This window comes from Cheilinus undulatus, linkage group 12 (assembly GCF_018320785.1).
Source record: "Cheilinus undulatus linkage group 12, ASM1832078v1, whole genome shotgun sequence".
In the NCBI taxonomy this organism is placed as follows: Eukaryota; Metazoa; Chordata; class Actinopteri; order Labriformes; family Labridae; genus Cheilinus; species Cheilinus undulatus.
In genome coordinates, this window is record NC_054876.1 from 11774869 (window position 1) to 11796188 (window position 21320).

General features: G+C 38.6%; 2 protein-coding genes across 2 annotated transcripts; both read left to right on the plus strand.

Annotated features, from left to right (window-relative positions):
* Positions 1 to 4042: 4042 nt before the first annotated feature.
* On the plus strand, positions 4043 to 11930 carry pdzd3b (PDZ domain containing 3b; the record flags this gene model as incomplete). The annotated part of the gene is made up of 11 exons (XM_041802038.1): positions 4043 to 4085; positions 4320 to 4347; positions 6255 to 6319; positions 6400 to 6611; positions 6702 to 6906; positions 7016 to 7152; positions 7319 to 7523; positions 10216 to 10412; positions 10613 to 10828; positions 10945 to 11157; positions 11271 to 11930. Coding segments are annotated over 11 exons (1554 nt in total), but the record flags the coding sequence as incomplete, so codon positions are not given.
* Positions 11931 to 13964: 2034 nt separating this feature from the next.
* atp5l (ATP synthase, H+ transporting, mitochondrial F0 complex, subunit g) lies at positions 13965 to 17871 on the plus strand. The gene is made up of 3 exons (XM_041801680.1): positions 13965 to 14098; positions 14511 to 14671; positions 17678 to 17871. Exons 1-3 carry the CDS (start codon positions 14047 to 14049, stop codon positions 17774 to 17776), a joined length of 312 nt encoding a protein of 103 aa, XP_041657614.1. The 5' UTR covers positions 13965 to 14046; the 3' UTR covers positions 17777 to 17871.
* The last annotated feature ends 3449 nt before the right edge of the window (positions 17872 to 21320 follow it).

A 21320-nucleotide genomic window follows, 5' to 3' on the forward strand; every position in this document is an offset into this window, starting at 1 on the left:
CACTAACAATCTCTATCTTGTTATTTTAGTGGTGTGTTGGTCTGTATGTCTCTGAGCTTTGGCCTTGGCTCTGACTGTCAGTCCTCGATGTGTTACTCACAAGAACACACACAGATACAGTCTGCCCACACGCATAAAGAACTGTAACTTTTCCAGACTGACAAGATGAAAGTCAGTGGCAGATAAGAGGCAACTCTCTCGTTATGTGTTTCGTACTTTGAGTCCACGGCACAAAGCAAAGCAGACAATTGGAGAAAGTTACATGTGTGCTGAAAATTTCACACACAGATTAAACATTAAGCCTGGTGTCCCTCAGAGGGAGGAGACTGTGCGGTCAGAATAAATGTTTGGACACGCAGGCATCCCACTTTCATCTGTCTGTCTGTCCGTGGTCGTCTGATTGAAAAGAATCACAACATGAGAGCAAAATCAGGTAAAAAAATCTGAATTTTTACATCGATTTTCAGCTAGTTTCAAGTAGTTCTCTCATCCATTTTGTCATTTTGTTCTTCTTTGTAAGTTTTAATATATTTTAAATATTATAGCCTTAAATACTGGTGGCATCTTTAATGTGTGGCATCCTGGATCGCATTTAGAGCACACAGCATTAACAAAAAAGTCAGTAAGGCACCTGAAGCATAGGATGACTGAAGCACGTAGCCTAATTTGGTTGCTTGTTGGACACAAATATTTATTTTTGTTGGCATTTTGTTTGACTCTTTTTGGCGCCAAGGGTCTAATAGTCAGAGTTTTCTGTCTGTAGTTAACTACCCATGACTTTAAAAAATACTTTAATCTGTGACAAGCATCTGAATTAAGTCTGCCCAACAAAGTTGATCAAGTAAAACTGTCTTGCAGCTTGTTAATTTGAGCCAGAAAACAGAATTCAATAGCTTTTTACCAGTTTAGGTAATTTTTTTTTGTGGCTTTTTTTTTTTTGCTTGTCTTTGTGTTTATATAGAGGACCAACATGGCCCAGAACATTGGAAAAAGAAGGTTTTTATTGTATGGAAAAGCAAACAGAGAGCCATTAGCTGCTTCAAGTGTCTGAGCTATGAGCTTCTCAGCAAAGGAGCTGCTGCAGTAATGATGTGAGGGATTGACTTTATCTGCAAACTGAGGGTCACTTTTAAAGTTACATGATAGTTTATTTTTATTTCACATATCACGTTTCACGTATCAGGGACAAGGACTCAGTGTCACTAGCTGGACAGATAAACAGAAATGGCAACTTTTTTTTTTAATTCAACCTTTAGTTATAACTATTATACCTTTATTCAAAGTCTGTGTAAGGCAAAGCAGAAATCTGTCTGATGATGTGCTGAATTCCTACACATTCCCACACAAATAATTTCATATCAGTGCTGTGAAATCATCGAACACTCCACTATCTTTGGTTATTAAAGTTCTTTGATTTCAGCTGCTGTTTGTCTAGCTTAACTTTGCAAAGCCAATGAATTAGCCTTTTTCCATGTCTGTTAATGGACAATCCATCTTACAAGCTTCAGGCTGAAATACTTGTTTCTGGTCTGAGAGCGACCGGATCAGTCAGCATCATTTAAAGAGAAAAACAGTGAAGTAGATCAACTACAGGCATGGTTTAGTTTAACTGAAAGCCTAGCAACAATGGTGACTGGTGAAGTTAGCATATATGCACCAACAGTGCCATTTTTAACAGAACTGCACAAAATGTCTTGATTACAGAAAAAAAGGCTGCATTGAAAGCTTTTAGTGGTGGAAAGCTTTACAAGAGTTTGATTTATCATACCGTTTCAGTGATAGTGACCAATTTTAATGGCTGCATGTTGCTTTGTAGTTTTCTCCCTCAGGCAGTGCATATGTCATGTTGCGCTCTCTAACACCGTCTATATTGTGTTACCAATGAAGACATGAAATATTTTCCATGCCATGGAAATTGCAGGTTATAGCTAGCTAGTTATGACTTCATTCTACAACAGCCTCTCCCAATCTTCACTATGCCAAATTTAAGACTTGAATACCTTCCTGGGCTCACCAAAAATCCTTGAACAACAATGAAATGAGACTCAAATATTTACCTTTTATTCATCAGATCTTTGTTCCACAAACAGGGAATCACAATGTGAATGCTTGGCTTTAGACACATTAAAAGTACTCAGAAAGTGTTTGTGGAGTCACAGAGTATTAATTAGTCACAGTCATTTATTTTGTTTTGATCAGATATCAAAGTCGCCTATGTTTTCTTTTCTCATGTTTATTTCTGTAAATGTCCTTACTAGCCCAGCAAACTCTTTGAGTTTGATGATTAATGATGATGATGATGATTAACGGAATGTCGTCTGTTAATCCAACACCACTTAAACCATGACACCGTTTGTTTTTATCAGACAAATTAAATGATAAAAAGGTGACATGAGTTCAGACTTCTAGCTGTGTTCTGTTACTCCTGAGATTTAAGATAGTATGCAGTCAAGTATTTTATGGATTAAATAATTTAAATTTGTAAGATTTTTTTGTTATTATAACACACCCACCCTCCTATAGTACCTCTGGGCCCAAGAAGTTCTAAAGTTCTGAGTTCATCTGCCCTGTTTGCCAGAATTTGAAGAATTTGAATCAAGGTTTTTGATCGCTGACACAGACATATCTGTCCTGTGAGAGGATGTGGTTTTACAAATGTAATGGGCATCCCCACAGCATCCCAGAGCCAACATTGCTGCTCACTTTTTCAAGGTTTTAAACTTAATCTACTTAAATAAAATTGTTGATATTGAAATTTTGCATGATGATTAAAATCCCAGTCAAACTTTGAATTTATATTAAACATGGGCCTAAGAGCTTTCTACAAGGTGAAATGAGAAGTTTTTAAATCAGCAGCAGAGAGAAATCTGGTGAAGTGGATCTCAGGGTTGCGGATGCAGCTGCTGTTATTGAAATACTATTAATCCAGATTTGAGGGAAAGATTTGTGCAAATTTCCTCTCTGGTAAAAGAAGCTGATGCTGTTTCTGTATGACAAGCCAGGCTCAAGTAACAGCTGATCATAAATCAGCTGCAGAATATACAGTACATCTATATTTTATACCATGTTTTAAATTGACAACTGTTACTTTAAAGAACGATAAAATTAAAAAATACAGAAACATTAAAACTACATCTATTTCATAAGACAAGTGTGTAAGAGAGGACTCAATCCATTAAAAATTGCATTGCAAATTCCCCCTGTGTCTCACTTGCAGAAAAACAATGGGAATGTTTTGTGATGAAAAATGTTGCCAATTTCTTTGTGCAAATCAGTCTGTAAGCAGGAATTTATCTCTGCGATTTTTGATAATTAAAATGACCCAATGTGGATACCTAGGACTTTTACACATGCTCCTACTCAATGAAATTAGGTATTGGCATGGTGTGATTTTTACTTCAGTCATTTCAAAGTTAAAACATTCTGGTATTATGAGAACCCTTTATATCATCGGCACCAACCTGGGCCCTGGGACCCTTAAGGGGGTACCAAAGATCTCAAGGGGAGCATGAATCTCTGTCAGCTCTGAGATTGTCACAGTTAAATCTGCACATTGTAACTAAAATCATTGCAGAACACTAATTAGATTATTTATACCAAGAGCAACAAGTACAGACCTATTTTCTTATGGTTCTGTTTGTTCAAATGTATGCTAATTTTTAGCAACAGTGCATCACTTTTTGCCCTTTATGCACTGTCTGCTACATAATGCTTTTTGAACCTCAAGATGTCGTACCATGAAGTAGTGAGTGATGGCTGAGATTTCTACAGTGGAAAGTGCAAAGTGCACCAGGACATTCATTTTTAATTATAGCTTAATGCCAGGTCCTGCAGAGATATGAATCTCCATACATCACTTGGACATCAGGCGTGTGTAACTTTAAAGATTTTAACGTCCTTTAATTCCCTCCCCCTTCAGAGAGGACAAAGACTAAAGATAATGACAGAGAGACCAGCCCTGTTTTATGATGCCTCAGTCAGGAGATACTGTGTGTAATCCTCTGCCTTTACATACGTTCAAACTGTTCAGCTGATTCCTTGAAGTTTAATAGACAGAAAGCAGCAGACGTCCGCAGAGTTCAGACGTAAGTTCATGAGTGCACCTTTATATCATTAACGGCTAATCGTCATGTCTGATTTTATGTTGCTATGCTCTGAAATGTAATCTGGGTGATGTGCTGCTAGTGTAGATTGTAAAAAGAAAACATAGACTGCTTGATTAATGTTGGTAATTACATACAGAAATGTACGTTTTAATGTGATTGATTTATTATTTATGCTATTAAAGCCTATTAATCTATTTGATTTGTGTCTTTAAGGTTTGGTGGAAATCATTGGATTGACAGCGTAAGTTTGCTTTTATGTAACTCTTCATTCCAAAGGAGTTATCTTCAAGTTATCTTGAATAAAGTGCTTCCTAAAATAATCACATTTGTTGTTGAAATTCACAATTTAACTGAAATTAAACATCAGAGTGTTTACTCTGCTGGACATACTGACTTTTGGAACACAGTAATCTTAAAGACTTTGGGCCCAAGATAAGCCCAGCATGCACAGATAAATGCCAGTTTCACTGTAAGATAGATTACAGCAGAGGCTATGGAGTTTATCTACCCTGACTGTGGTAATGGAATAGTAATTGATACTATCTAACAAGTATTACAATTGAAAGATTTAAAGTAGGGAAGGAATACTGTATCATGTTAAGTTATAGCCAGTAGTCAAATAAGAGCTACAGTGAAATAATGGCGAGGCTGAGGTCAGCAAAAACACAGAAGAAAGAGTTTGAATTACCTAAAAGTTGGAATTTACTCCACCCCCCTTGCAGCTACAGCAGAGCCCACTCTTCTTAGAAGGCTGTCTGCAAGATTTTGGAGTGCTTCTGTGGGAATTTGCAGCCATTAATTCTGTTAAGCATTTATGAGCTCGCTTTGTGCCCTAGGGGAACACTCATGTTGGAATGGAAAAGGGCCTCCCCCAAACTGTTGCCACAAAGTTGGAAGCATAGCATTGCCTAAAATGTCTTGGTATGCTGAAGACCTAAGAATGGCTTTCGCTGGAAATAAAAAGCCTAGCCCAAATTGTGAAACCATGCTATTATCCCTCCTCCGCCAAACTTCACATTCGGCTCAGTGCAGTCAGGCAGGTGATGTTCTCCTGGCATCAGCTAAACCAGACTCACCTATTTGACTGCCAAACAGAGAAGCGTGATTTGTCACTCCACAGGATGTTTCCACTGTTTCACAGTCCAGTGTTGCCTGGCCAAAAAGAGCATTTGGGGGACAAGAGCTTTTACAAACTCCACTTGGAGATGCAATGAGCCAAGCAGGCTTTCATGTGTTTTCTGTCTAGCCACTCTGTCATAAGCCCAAAGTGGAGAGCTGCAGTGATATTTGTCCTTCTGGAACTTTGTCCCATCTCCACACAAGATCTCTGGAGCTCAGTCAGGGTGACCATTGGACTCTTAAGGCCCCTCTCTCCTGATTGCTCAGTCTGGATGGGCTCTTGGAAGAGTCCTGGCTGTGCTAAACTTCTTTCCATATGAAAATAATGGAGGCCACTGTGCCTCTGTAATAGCTGTCCCCAGATCTGTACCTAGAAACAATCCTGCCTCTAAGCTCTGCAGGCACTTCCTTTAACCTCATGGCTTGGTTTCTGTTCTAATATATTGTCAGAGGTGAGAGAGGTGCCTTTTCAAATCATGTCCAATGATTGCAAAGGGTCTGAATACTTTTGTCAATGTGATATTTCATTAAAAAAAATTATAAGTAAAAAAATACAATTCTGTTTTTACTTTTTCATGATAGGGCACTGAGTGTAGAACAATAAGATAATTAATTTAATTGACTGGAGCATCAGGTTGAAACATTGAAAATTTTTAAAAAAATGAAGGGGTCTGAATACTTTATGAAGGCACTGTATATGTAAAGTGGCCATCAGCATTAACAAATTACATTCGTAACTATTTACACATCAACATCTGACTGCAGGAGCTGGGGGTAGGACCCCTGACCTTCCAGTTAAGAGACAACAGACTTGATGTTAGGTGTCCCAGTTGCCCCAGTTAAGGCTGCTACTTGAGACACATTTAATCAGATTTGATCACATTTGCTTAAACTCCAAGTTAAGTACAGAAAGTCACATCAAAAAGGGAAAATAGCTACTTTTGTACCTTATACCTACAAATTTGTTAAGTTTGCCAGTTAATATTTGGTCATTTTAATATTATAAATTCGATATGTATCCCTCTGCAGGAAATTTACATTTAATCCTAAAGAGGGAATAGACAACCCAGTGATGGTCATCACAGAAGAAGCAGGTATGTTCCATTCAAATGTGTATGCTTAGTTCATAGAGAAACTGATCTCTATAGCAGCACTTTTCTGTCTCCTGTCTTAGAGCTGGCATCGACCCCCAGCCCTCGCCTGTGTGTTCTCAAACGAGAGGAGGGGGAGACCTATGGCTTCCATCTGCGGGTGGAAAAAGGATGCGAGGGTCACGTCATCAGAAACGTGTTGTCAGGAGGGGTGGCAGAGCGCAGTGGCCTAAGGGATGGAGACAGACTTGTGGAAGTGAACAACTGTTATGTAGATGATATTTCTCATCCTGAGGTAAGAGGACATTTCTACACCTTTATGTTGACGGAGGCTGCCATAAAGGAGTCTAACAGATCCTACTTTGTTTCTCTCTTTATGAATCAGGTGGCTGCAAAGATAAGGATGAGTGGAAACCAGCTGTGCTTGTTAGTGATGGATGGAGAGGATTATCAGCAGGCTTTGTCTAAAGGTGACAACCTCAGAGATTTGGCCCAAAAGCACAAAGGTGAGAACTTCAAAACTCCCCGACTCTGCCACATCAGGAGGGACCCTGCCTCTGGTCTGGGCATCAGCTTCACACCAGTGGAAGGTAAAACTACACCTAAAAAACAAAAGCTCCGATGATCATGCTAGATACATACAAGGGGAGAGATGAAGTATGAGCAGGGTTATCAGATTGATCTTATGTGTCTACTCAGGAGAGAAAGGCCACTTCTCGGTGAGCCTGGTTGCAGGAGGTGCAGCTGCAAAGGCGGGGGTGTGTAAGGGAGATCGTCTGGTGTGGATGGATGGAGCAGCCGTGGGTGATCTCTCACACTCCGCACTGAACAGGATGGTAGGAAATCAGCTTTTTTTTTTAATCAAATTTTAAAATCAAGGAAAACATTTTGCTGTTAAACTTAGAGTGGCCTACAAAAGATTATGTAAATGTAAACCATAACATCTTCAGACTGCATGCTTTCCAGCCTTGCCTTACAAAAATAAACTATGTTTTGCTGCAGCTGAAAAAGAGTGGTGACCACATCACTATCCTGGTGATCGACAGTGAGAGTGAGAAGAGCTACCTGAGACAGAGGAGGCCTATCCTCCCCACCATGGCTGTTCAACACAACATGCCTCACGGAGCCAGAAAATTCCAACTGGTTCCTGGACCTGGGGGATATGGAGTCCTGCTGCGGCTGGAAAAGGCGCCATCAGGACGCACATGTGAGTGGACAAAAAGAAGTCTTTAAGCAAACGAGCATCTAGGCTTGATTCTTGAGTTGTCTCTGCAAATACCAAAGCCTTACGTTTTGACTCAAAGCTAACAGGAACTAACCTTGCAAAGCAGATGGATACGCCGTTTCCGTGTTTCTCAGTGGCGAATCCATCTTACAAAGCTCTTGTCTGAACAATTTGGGCCCCGTTAGAAAGTGACAGGACCAATCAGCGATGAGGGGCAGCACTTTCGGGCGCAGGGAAGTCATGACGTAAGCAAGCAGCAAAAAGAGGCCGGTGTCGTTATGGCAGAAGACATTAGCATTGATGCTGCTAAGTTTTATTAGAACTTGATGACATTTCTTCATTAAAAGAAGAACAAAGAACAGCAGTGAGTTGTTTTCAAAAACAACAAAAGTTGTGTACTGAGATGTCTACAGTCGCCATGGTTAGCGTTATGCAGTTCTCTATGGAGTTTACTCCTTGGTAGCGACGCACCTTGGTAGCGGCTATGTCTCGTGTTTTGTTCCTCTGATTGGCCTGTAAAGATGTGACAGACAGAACATTCTTCCAATCACCAATCTCAGGTTTTTTCAAAGGCTCTGCCATTTCACAAATGCTGTCTATGGGAGGTTTTCCAGATGGTGTGTCAGGTTAAACAGGAACTGGGCTATTTTACAAATTTCTTATGCCTTTTTTTAAATTGTTATTTTTGGGACTTTTTCGCCTTTATTTAGATAGGACAGCTGAAGAGAGACAGGAAATATGGGGATAGAGAGTAGGTGAAGACATGCATCAAAAAGTGCTGAGACCAGGAATCAATCCTGTCCAGTGCATTGAGGACTATAGCCTCTGTTCATTGGCGCCTGCTCTACCAACTGAATTGGCACCCTTCTTATGCCTTTTATATGTGGGGAAGGACGATGAAAAGTTAGGAATTATGAGAGAGAAAGAGATGGGAATGACATGCTAGAATCCACTGGTTTCGAAATGACACGAAACAATAAGATACGATACATTATGATACCATACCATACATTATGATAGGATACGATACATTATGACACGATATGATACAGTACCATACGAAACAAAACAATACCATACCATACGGTATGTTATGATACAATGCAACAAGGCGCGACAAGTTTTCGATACCACACGATATGGCGGAGTCAAAGACTCTTCCTATTGCAAATTTCACAACCTGAACAGTTCATTAAAGTACAGGCTAAATTAGCCTCAGGTGAACAGGAACAAAGCAATAGATGCAGATGTGTAAGTTTTTCATAACAATTTGGGCTTTAATACCTTTTTTTACAGAGATGACAGTAGGTAAAGTAGGAGATTTTTGAGAGAGGGAAGTGGGGGTTGTCATGTGGGAAGGAGGCACATGCCACTAGACCATGGGACATGTGGACATCTTCAGGGACTTCTACCTTTTACTAACCCATAGGCCTCCCTGATGTCTTTTCTTTTCTTTTCTTTTTTCTTTGAGAAGTCATAATAGTCTGAAAATGATGCATTCATCACTTCATATATATATATATATACATACATAATTAATACATAAAATAAAAACATTGCTCAGATAAATTAATCAAGTCTTACCTCAACAATGCTTCTTTTGTATTTATCACAATCCCTTTCATTTATGAACTATGAACCTCTGAACAAATAAACAAATAGATGCCTCATTTACTCATTTCTCAATAAATAGTCACTTGCTACAGCAGAGAGGGCAAAGGGTATTAAAACTACAATTTTTAACAAATCCACCAAAGCTGGATTGTCTGGTTTTAGATTTCCACGTTTTTAATACAATTTAGTTTTGTTAAGTATCAAATCAAGCCATTGGCGCACTTGCTGGAAACTTATTCAAAAGAATAAATGTGAGTGACAAGAACAATAAAATACAGAAAATAAAATAAAGAAAATAAAAAGATAACACAATGAGTTCGATAAAAATATTGCAAAAAAATTGCAAACACCTCAATTTGAAACCCATCCTAATATACAAAGCAAATGCAAAGAGGGGCTCTTAAGCAGAGAAATTAAAATTTCAGGGGAACCTCTGATTTAAGTTATATGGAGCTTATATAGGGACATTGGCGGAAAAATATAGTTTCTGGTACTTTTCTCGTGCTCATGGGATAGGTGCTTCTGCTCACTAGGAATGATGTCATGAGCTCCAAAAATTTTTGCATGCCAAGCAGAACTTAGATATTTTTTTGGCCCATGTCACTTAAGGTGCTCCATAAAGTTCATTCTTCATTTCAAGAAAAATAATCATTTTTTTTAAAAAAGCTTTGCTTGTTGGATTTTCAGTGTAACCTAAATTTACCCACTGACTACAGTTTTTGATATTTTAGAGGGGATGTAATAAAACATGTTAGTTTGATCATGAACAGTTTAAGGTAAATCTGTAAAATGAATAAAACGGGATTTGAATAGTTAAAATAAGATAACGGAGTATGCAACAAGGAAATCAAGCGTACCCATAAACTCTAAAAAGCAGTCTTGAAAAAGGATCATAATTTTTCTCTAAAGTTCTTTTAATTCTCACTAAGGTAGCACTATAAAGAAATCAGTTGTATTTTTTTCTTTATTTGTCAGTTTATGGACTGAACCCACAGTCCATGTTTATTGAATAAGTTTAAATCACTAAGGTTAAATATCTGTGCATATTTCTGAATAACAGCCCATGTCCTGCGTGAGATGGAGGAGGGCAGTCCAGCACAGAGAGCGGGTATGAAGGATGGAGACATCCTGCTAGAAGTGAACGGAGAATCTGTGACATCTCTGAATCATCAGGAGATCGTACATAAAGTAAAAGCAAGTGGAGAGCAGGTCTCCTTCACCACCATCACTCCACATGGGCTCGATTTTTACTCTAAGGTGGGCTGCCTTCACTTATCAGATACATGTGTTTTATAAATGGAAATAATAGTATAAATGATGGATCTTGCCAGCACGTAGTCGAGCAGTCTGAAGGATAGCCTCCTACTGGTATTTGCCTGGGGCTTCCAAATTAGCAAAATCACCCTCATGTAACAGGCAATGTTTCTTTTTTTCCCTTTATTTTATATTTCCTGCAGCTGGGTTTATCCCCTCTTATTTTCTGTGAGGATGGTTCTGGTGAGAAGGAAAAAGAGAATGTGATGCCAGCTCCAGTAGAAAAAGAAGAATCACCAGAAAAAGAAGAGATAGATGCCTCGAGCACGCTCAGACTCTGTTCGCTCCAAAAAGGCCCGCTGGGGTTTGGCTTTAACCTGAGCTGTGTCCCACAGAGTCCTGGGACCTTCATCAGCCAGGTGAAGACAAAATATCTCACACATTACCTTGATGCAAAGAGATGAGAAAGGGCTAACATATTGTGATGTTTTTTTCAAATCAAATGTTAAGTAAAATGTATTATTTCCTCTTCCAGGTGGCGTTTGGTGGCTCTGGGCAGAGTGCAGGGTTATGTGTAGGTGATGTAGTACTGGAGGTAAATGGAAAAAATGTGGAGGAAAAATATCTGGAGGATGTGATCATGCTTATAAAGGATGGAGGACATTTTCTCACCATGAGAGTCATGGATAGAACTACCAGTGAATTGAAGCAGACTGACACACCAACAAAAGACTCCAGTGATAGTGAGGTAAAGAAACACAATATTTAACAGACTACACAACATAATGTTATTACAAATACATCAATTCATGCATGAGCACAACCCTTACACCTTTTTTTCTCTTTTTTTTATCTGTGCAGGAGGAGGACAAATATGAATTATCATTTTTATAAGTGACAGATACTATACCCCCACAGTACGTGCCAACAGAGGGCACTTAACACAGCTGGAGGAGAGAACAATCTTTCATTGTTGTTAAGAAACTGAACAGGATTGTGCTAATCTCAATCAAGGGTTTAACGAAACAGTATATAAGAATATACAGATACTAAATGAAACTTCAATAGGGTAAGTTAAACAAAATACAAAGAAACACTATTGGTATTTTTGTGTACAGTTTGTTCAGTATTATGCATCAAGAAATCAGAATGAGCACTTTTAGGCGAAATAAGCTCCATTATGATAAGATTTCAATCAAATGAAATTCTTTTGTTCTGATGAACTTGATAGTCAGCGTCTATAAGAAAGTCGAAACATGAGATAAAATCTACTGGGAGATTATTTTCATGTCTACACGTGATCAGTGAAAACAAAAAGGTGGTGGTAAAAGTACAAAAGCAGGCTTTGTTTTCTTTTCGTTATATAACAAGTGTTAAATCTATTTGGTGAAAATGTAAGGTTATGTGTGTTTTTTTAATGTCAAAAACATTACGTACATTTAAAATGTTCCTGCAGAGAGGTTGAATGTTTACTATGAATGTAGCTGACGTCAAGTACTGAAATATTGTAAATAAAGTTATTCTTCTTTTATGCCACAGCTGAAGTGTCATCTTTCCAACTGTTTTGGTGATCTGCCTAAAAGAGCCTAGATAATACAGACATGTAAAAAAGGCATTATCAAAGATAAATTATATGGATAGATCAATAACCATATGAATGGGGGCCATAGTAGCCCCATCTTTTATTTTGGTCTGTGTTCCCGTGACAAGTACATATCTGTTTTCTTTTGAGATCTCAACTCATTCTCTTGTGTCGCTCAGCAGCCAAGGTCAAGCTTGACGGCATTACTTTTGTCTGGGTCTTTTCACCCCCTGGTAATACACCCAGAGACCTCCGGTGGTTTTCGGACACCCACAGCACACCCAGGGGCTCGTGGCAACCCTGCTACCTGCCTGGATGGTCGTTTGCTTACTTGCTACATCCTCCCCTTACTCCACCCTGAGGGTGTAGACTTTGTAATTTTTTCCAACACAGTATTTTCTGCTGCCACTAGTAATATGCAAGGACATCCAGAGCTCTACCAGGGTTGTGTCAATCCTCTTTCCTGCTTGATGGCGTCCTCAGGTGGGCTTACCTGCCATTACACACCTTACTTTTTGGGCCAAACATGCCTAAATGTTAGGAAAACACTAATTCTGGTGTACATGCTGCTATGGGACACTAACCTTGCAAAACAGATGGATTCGCACGTTTCCGTGTTCCCGTGGGCCTGGTTAGAAAGTGACAGGACCAATCAATGAGGAGGGGCAGTGCTTTTGGGTGCAGCAGAGTTGTGATGTAAGCAAGCACGCTGCTAAAGTGTTAGTTTTAGCAGAACTTGACAACATTTCTTAGTTAAAAGAAGAACAAAGAACAGCAGCGGGTTGTTTTCTTTAAAAAAATGACAAAAGTCATGCACTGGCATGTCTGTAATTGCCATGGCGTTATGCTGTTTTCTATGGAATTTACTCCTTGGTTGCAGCTACGTTGTATATTATGCCTATGCGTAAAGATGTGACAGTCAACGTTCATCCAATCACCCTCTGAGGATTTTTTTCAAACCCTCTTCCCTTTCCGAAATGCTGTGTATGAGAGTTGGCGTTTCAGGTTAATGGGACAGCTGACTGGAATATTTCTTGATGCCTGTCAGCTCACAGGTGTGCATATTTGCACCATACATTAGCAGAATCTTATGTTGCAGCCTGTTGATTTTTTTCATTAATCTGAACTAAGTACCCCATCATGACAACGTGAAAACACAGTTTTAGAAATGTCTGCATATTTGTTTAGAATGAAAAACTGAAATATCACATTAACACAAGTACCCAGACCCTTGCAAAAGCATATGAAATTTAGCTCAGGTGCATCTAATGTCTTGGCTTTTTTATGCAGAGTTTGTTGCAAATTCCAAGCAGGCTTTCATGTGTTTTGCACGGAGGCTTCCTCTAGCCTCGGAGTGTCCTTGCATAAAAGTGAAAGGGGTCTGAATACTTTCTGAATGCAGTACAGTCTGAATGAGCATAGGCCTTATACTGTATGTTTATGTCGTGACATCGGCTGAGAGGTAATCTGATTGAAGGATCAAGTCTTAAGAAAAGCAGATAAATCTCCGTTCAGTGTTGCCTAGTAAGAGTGTGTCATTTATTTGCCTGTTATAGCTTGGAGTTGTAGGCTATACTAAATCCAGAGTGAGACCAGCATATGAGTTCTTTGGAATTGGTCTGTATTAAAATATTGGAAACGTGTGTAACGAATCTTATGTCTATAATAAATGTGATAAATGCTCCAATTATTCAATATTTATATGCTAATGTACGTGAACTAACTCAGCGTGGTTTATTGCACTCTTTCGTGGCCATATAACACGAGTGCGTATGCTGTTTGACTGATAAGTTATCTTTACTATTGAGTGATTACGTAATTCAATTATAGGCCATAATACAGAAAGATAAATTGGCATCCAAAATGCCATATTATCCTTAAAACGTCCAGAAATGTCCAGTATCTATTTTTTAAACTATACATGAACAGACAAATAGTCTGTTTTTGTTCAGGCACCTATAAGGCCAGCTAGAGTCGGGGGGGCCTTACTTGGACTGGAGGTGACATTCAGTGGGTTAGCACCGGTTAGCACTTAGCATCTTCAGACGGGTCAACATGGCACAGGCGGTGCAAAAACTGGTCGCTAAAGTACCGACTTTGGTTGGGGGTAAGTTTCTCCTGTCATTTTAAGTAATTATTATTTGCATACGTTTGAAGAAAAATGAAAACTATGTGGTAAAATCTTTATTGCTCTGACGCACCGTTATCTAGTCCGCTGCTGTCATTTAAACCGAGAGCCATTAAATGAATGAATGAACAAGATTTAACATTTACTTTATTATTTTGTCCGTAAGCAATGAGGTAGGATTTGATGTTGCTTTCATTACTGTTAACACTCTTATTATTCTGTTAGCTAGAATGCTATATTATTATTGTTTACATTAGTGGATTATCAGACATGCTAAGTGGCTAATGCTATGGATCAGCATGTACTGTTCTGTAGCTGTGCAGCCCGAAGCTACCCAGCTGCAACAAAATAAAGTTTTTCCAGACTAAATGTGATTATTTATTATTTTCAGCTGCTGTTACCTACTCCAAACCTCGGCTAGCCACCTTCTGGTACTATGCCCGTGTGGAGCTTGTCCCCCCGTCCCCTGCAGAGATCCCCAAGGCCATCGCAGGGGCCGCAAACCTACTCAAGGGGCTCCAGTCAGGACGTCTGGGTCAAACCACAGTGAGGGTACGTGTGTCAGAGTCCTACACACTTCATGTTGTTTGTTTTTTTAATTCTCAAATGTCTGGCTGTCAGTAAAGTCAGTCTCTTTTTTTTTTCAAACATTTTCAAAAAGTACAATGACTGAAGGAACACCATGTTGTGGTATTTTGTAGGAGACATAAAGGGTTTAATAACGTATTAACTGTTTGGATTTGATGATGACAAATGCGTATTAATGCTCCTTTTTAATTTAAAATCTATGGGCCCCACTTGCAGGCTAGCAGATTTTTTTTTTTACTTTTAATTTTTCACTTTTCAGCGATTCTCAGGCTACAATTAAGGATAAAAGTTACACAGCTCAACATTAGAAGCTGTCCACAATGCACCCCACAATTTAAATTCACTCAAACTCTTAGTCCAAAAACATGATTTTAGCCATAAAGATCCACGGAATGGTTTTGTATAACTTCAAATTTGCCATTGTTGTTCTCAATAGTCCACTTTATTTGAAGCAATAATGTCTTTTTTTCAGGTAGTTATTAGGAATTTTGTATAGAAAAAAGTCTGCCAACCGCAATCCTTTTTGGAGTCTCCAGTTTAAAACCTTCACCTTTGAACCTGAAGCAGCAAAGACTTCATGTTTTGCTCCAGTTGAATTTTCCAGCTAATACCTCCGAGCTGCAATCATCTACAGGACTCTGTTTCATAATACGAATTCAGAGAGGAAAAAAAATATTGGCTTTTGTTTTATAACTCAGTACCAGTAGCAGCTACAGAGAGCCTGACAGTTTGGGAATAAACTTTAGAGTGCTAACTTTCTAAAAACATCATGTTTGTGCTTGTACTACATATTGGTTTGAGTACAGCATTCAATTTGATTGGGGTATTCCTGGATGGGCGTTTCTGACTAATTTTACCCAGAATTCTGTGAGGCTATTTTATATGTAGATAAAAAGACCAGATTCAAAAATCAGGAAGTGTAACATGTTTGTTGTTTTAACTGAAAGAGTTGTCCCAATACCAGAATTTTAACTGGGACAAGGATACCTATAAAATCTACACAATGTTAATACCTGCTTAGAGACTGATCATCAAGAAACAACCTCATAAACATCCAGGACTGTTACTTCGGTTGTTTTTGATTCATCAACCTGCACATTGGAAAGAGACACTGAGCACATAATCGACTTTAAGAGAAAGAAGTGCCACCTTCCTGCATGTTTGTGCATTAGTTTTGTTTTCTACGTTTCTTAAAGTGTAGCTGCTATGAAACAATCAGAAAATAGCAACTTATTTCTTTGCATCAGTGCTTTGTCATTCGTGGTGTTTACTCTATTTGATCTTAATGTTGATCACCCATCGCTGCTCTGTCTCTCTTCTCATGGTAGCTTTGGATTAAAAATACATTATACCATTAATACAGAGCTATGTTGTTTATTTCTTCACTTTAGCACTATTAAATTAGGACAACAAATTAAATTTAGCACTATTAAATTACCAGAGTTACCATAGAGTTACCATAATTTGTGAATAATTTTACTCTGATTCCTTAGGTGATAAGTAATTTTTTATACAACTGTCACTTCAGAAACCACAGTCCTACATTAATACAGAGATTTTATTTATATTACACTTTTTAGCAATAAAAACAAGATTTTCTATGAGTTTAATATATTTACTCTTAAGATTCATCTTTTGAAAGTTGCTGAGAAGATAGATCTCGGGATTCATTGAGTAGGTAAAGGCCGGCTCGGACTACACAAATGTAGCCAGAGTTAAACCCGACTGCAACGTTGCAGCTCATCGTCTAAACTCACGCCCGATTTAGAGCGTCGGGAACGACAAACAGTCTTGTAGTGTGACATAATTAACGATGCATCCAAGACCACGATTGAACAAGACTAGCATGTCAGAATTTTTCTTATATTGTCGTCTAGTTTGACATCCTGACCTAACGTTGACGACGTGAATCCTGACGTTTACCAATAGGAGAACATTTGCTCCTTATCTTTGCATCATCGTTTACAAGAATTCCTTTTTCTTCCTTCAGAGAAAAAATGTGTACATCTCATTTTAATTTATTTACATTATCACAAAAATCTTGCCCCGCTTTGGCCAACAGCCTGGCCACACTGCAAGAGTGATCCTGACCGCTCACCGTATGCTGACGTCACCACTGTTTCTGTGATTTTTGTTGCATAGTCTGACATGGTGCTGTTGTGAATGACCAAAAAAAAAATCTTGTAGTCTGAGCATGCCCTCGCATAAGGTATACAAGAAGTGACATCACGACACCCCCCCCCCCCCCCGAACCTTTGAACCTTAGAGCACTGCCAAGTTGAATGCAGAAATTTTCCTTCTCTAAACCACATTTAAAACAAAGGGATGATGTGTTGGGTTTGTATTTGTTCAATTTGTATGGGGTCGTATACATATCATGCAGAAAATTAAATTGTATTAATTTGTAAAACTTACTCTGCACAAGCTGCCCTGCAAGCGCCACCCCAGTTTTTTGCCCAGGTTTTTCTCCCCTCTTAGCCTGGCACTGTCAATGTTGGGTATCCTAGATGTGATAAGAGAAGTTCCTACATTTTAAAAACACATTTCGGTAATAGTTTGGGACTGTAGAATAACTGCTCCACAGAAGACAGAGTGGGTAAAGTCTACCTGCTCTAGTAATTAACCTTTATAAAATCCTGTAATTGAAGATGGTTTAAAAATCTCTGTTTGTCTAGCAGTATTATTTTGTGAGCTGCTCAAAAGACAGAAAGACTCCTCCTTCCCTTTCAGACTACACTTTAAAAGTGCTGCTCTGAAAGACTAATGGTAATAAATTATTACCACGAGTCTTATGCTTCTGCACAGTTTTCTGTTTGTTGTGAAATCTGGAAAAGCAAATAATATAAAAAATTCTAAAGTCGTACAAAAAAAGATCAGCTGCAAGATAGTTGACAAGGGGTAATAAAGTTTATTGATTGGATAGTTGATCCCGATGAGTTAGTCTCACTGCATTTTTCCTTTTGTTTACAGGATGCTTTCAGAAACGGACTGGTGGCCACTGAAGTGTTGATGTGGTTTTACATCGGGGAGTGCATCGGTAAACGAGGCCTCGTCGGCTATGATGTCTGAATCTTGGACTGTCATGCTTTTTCTCTTTTCAAGCGTTGTATATGCATCTTCCTGCAAAAATTCTGGGAACTAATAAACAGATATCTATTGTTCAACATACTCTTTTTTTTGTATTATTTTTATGTATTGTGTAAGAATACAGCCATAGAAAATTGAAGTTTGAAGCCATTTCTCTATTTATAGTCCTTATCTAGTAAAATAGATCAAAACTTTTATAGTTTAATAATTTATATATCAGGATAGTCTTTCTTTCTCTGAGTCTGTATGGCACAAAACACTAAACAGAAACTCTCAGGTGTTATTTAGCAATGGCTCAGCTCCATTCAGGTGCTTCAGTTTCAGGGTGTGGATTTTGCTGGCTCGCTGACAGAAAAATGAAAAAAATATGCTTAGCAGTACACTTTCTTGAAAGTTAAAAATGCTACGATAAAAGCTTATCTGCTAGCTAAATATTGTGATCATTAGATAAACTTAGGCTTTTAAAATAACCCTTCCATTTATTAGTTTTATTGACCAGCATGCAAATCAAAAGGCTTGTTGCTGATAACAGAATACAAATGAAATATGAAGACATTAAATGTTTTCCTGCTGAAGGTCAAGTGACTTTTGCTTCAGTGTGTCATGCTATAACAGGTTTCCTGCTCTTTTCATGAGTTCAGTTTTGAAATAATGTTCCAGAAAATTCTCAGTGACATTTTAGCTGGTATAACGGGAACAGGTCATGGTGATAAACCTGTGTCTTCCTTTCTGTGGGTGTCAGATTCAAACAATGTGCTGTCAGACTATGGCTCTAAATGTAAATGAGGATGAATTGTTCAGGGAATTATTCAAACACATTTGCAGATGTACAGCAACTCAGTTTTTCATGTTACAATGTTAAAATAATGGTTTGGGTGTTTCTAACCTCATTTATCCTCTTTCTTTCTCGAAACACTAATACTAAGCTATGTAAAAAAGAGCAAAAGAAGGTATTTTGCACCTGAAATAGAAAACAAATGTTCTTCAACAGCTCATCATCAGACTTGGTTTCAGAGGTTGATTTTTCTCTTGTTAAAAAGTGCCACAAGTGTTTAGCCTGTTTTTGATTCCACTGTTACTATTTGATCCTTGACATCAGGCATCCCATTCAGATGACAATTTCTGCAGACCTTTGATATGAAATTAGGGCAGTCCTTGAATATTTTTACAGGACAGCCCAGGATTTTCCACCACATTCAGCTTTTCCCCCTTGTTTTCCATGTGTTTTTCATAGCTTACAAAATGTTCAAATGTTTACCTGCTTTTCCAGAATGTGTAGAAACCTTTAATAAAATTATGATGATACACTTAGAGAGGAAATAAACAGCCTGCTAGTTAAAGACAAAAATGATCCATTTCAGCTGCTGGTTGGACAAGCATAACAGTACACACTGTAGTATACTTTACTTTTTGACAGTATTTATGAAAAACCATTTTAAGTATCATAAGGCTAGCCTCAATTATTCTGAAATTAATTAAATATTTGCAAGGCAACTTAGGAATTATAGTAAGAGCTGAGATATTTTGGCAGCTCAACTGAAAATCAAAGGGCACATTATACCATGAAAGAACTGAACGTCTTTATTTTTGTTCAGTTTTTCTGATCAGCCAACAGAGGGAGCCTTAATGTTGTCCGTATACGAGAGGTTAAAGTGTGGTCGCAAACTGTATTCACACTGCACACAGAAACTGAGTGACCTGAACCAGGTTCACAGGGTCAGAGACCCTTGCCTGGGCAATCCAATGGGTCTCCTAGTTGCTCGCTGTGTCACCTTGAAACGCCCAATTTCAATCAATAAAAAGTCTTTCTGTTTAGTCACAATAATGTATTGTATTTGAACTAATGAAATCATTCTACCTGTGAAATTAATTTAAAATCAAACAGTCGTATTAATGTGACATCAATAGTTTAACTTATTCAAAATACACTGATGAGAATATGGAAACACTATGGACAAAATTATGTGGCCAACCCTGTTTATTATTGAGTTCAGAATTCAAGCACCCAGCCATGCAGTCTTCATTTACAAACATCTGTGACACTAAATAGGTCATTCTGAAGAGCTCAGTGACTTCAAGCGTGGTACTTTAATGGGTGCCATCTTTGTACTAAGACAGTTTATGAAATTTCATCCATGCTGGACAATCCACAGTCAACTTTAAGTGATATCAGCAAGTGGAAGCATTTAGGAACAACAGCAGCTCAGCCACGAAGCGCAAGACCACGTAAAATCACAGAATGGGGTCAACAACTGCTAAGTGTGTGTGTGACCAAAGCTTCATGATATGGGTTTCCATGGCTGGGCAGCTGCATGCAAGCCTCACATTACCAAGTCCAATGCCAAGCGTTGGATGGAGTGGTATAAAGCACATGACGCTAGACTGTGGAGGGGTGGAAACCTGTTCTGTAGAGTGACGAGTCATGCTTCTCTGTTTGGCAGTCAGGTGGGCGAGTCTGAATCAGTTTGGTGGATGCTAGGAGAACACTACCTGCCTGACTGTCAAGTTTTCTGGAGGAGGGATGATAGTATGAGGCTGTTTTTAGGGTTTGGGCTAAGTCCTTTTTCTCCAATGAATGACAATCTTAATGCTTCAGCATGCCATGACATTTTGGACAGTGCTATGCTTTGAACTTTGAAGGAGTTTGGTGAAAATCCTTTTCTATTCCAACATGACTGTACCCCAGAGCTCAAATTAAGAACTGTAAAGATATGGTTTGATGAGTCTGTTGTGGAAGAACTTGACTGGCCCACACAGAGTCCTGACCTCAACCCCATCGAGCACCTTTGGGATGGACTGGAATGGAGACTGTGAGCCAGGCCAACATCGGTGCCTGACTACATAAATACTCTACATAATGAATGGGAATCCTCATGGAAAAAAGGTTGTCAGCTTACATATTCAGTCAAAATTTTAGTTGATGAAATAACACTGGTTAGCCCCCCCTGCAGAATAGGGTTTCAAAGATGAATATGAAAAGCTCTTCTATTTTAAATGTAATGCATTTTCTTTGATATTGTTAAAATTATTTTTTTAAACATGTTTTCTGCATCTTTGATGTGCACATACTGTTTATGCAAGGTTGTGAAAAGGAATAACCATACATTAACCTCCCCCTGCTGCTTTGACCAGTCCTTTTTAGTGAGCTTTGCCAGTGCAGAAACCCTGCATTCACACAGGCTAAGGGTTTACAATCCTGAATGCAATCAGCTGCTTTTATCTGTGACTGCATTTCCTTTATTGTCCTGTCAAACTCCTGTGGTTCTTTCCTCTGCTTACACCTGAATCTGTCTCATCTCCCTCTGTAGGTACTAAAAATCTCTCAATTTTTAGTACCTACAGAGGGACTTCTGCACACTTGCAGAAGTTAGCTAAGCAGATCAGTTCTTTCTGGTGTATGTTTTCACGCCACCCTTTTATTCTTCTGGTGTCCTCCAGGGAAAGCCCACCTCACCTTTAAAAAGCAATGTTTTGGACCTGAACTTTGTTAAAAAAAAAAAAAAAAAGCTCATGATAAGTAAAACAA

Bases quoted from the DNA above. Each gene is read 5' to 3' on its own strand.
- atp5l (XM_041801680.1), top strand. From the start codon at position 14,047: ATGGCACAGGCGGTGCAAAAACTGGTCGCTAAAGTACCGACTTTGGTT. The intron at 14,099-14,510 runs GTAAGTTTCTCC...TATTATTTTCAG, and splicing joins AGTACCGACTTTGGTTGGGG to CTGCTGTTACCTACTCCAAA. The intron at 14,672-17,677 runs GTACGTGTGTCA...TTTTGTTTACAG, and splicing joins TGGGTCAAACCACAGTGAGG to GATGCTTTCAGAAACGGACT.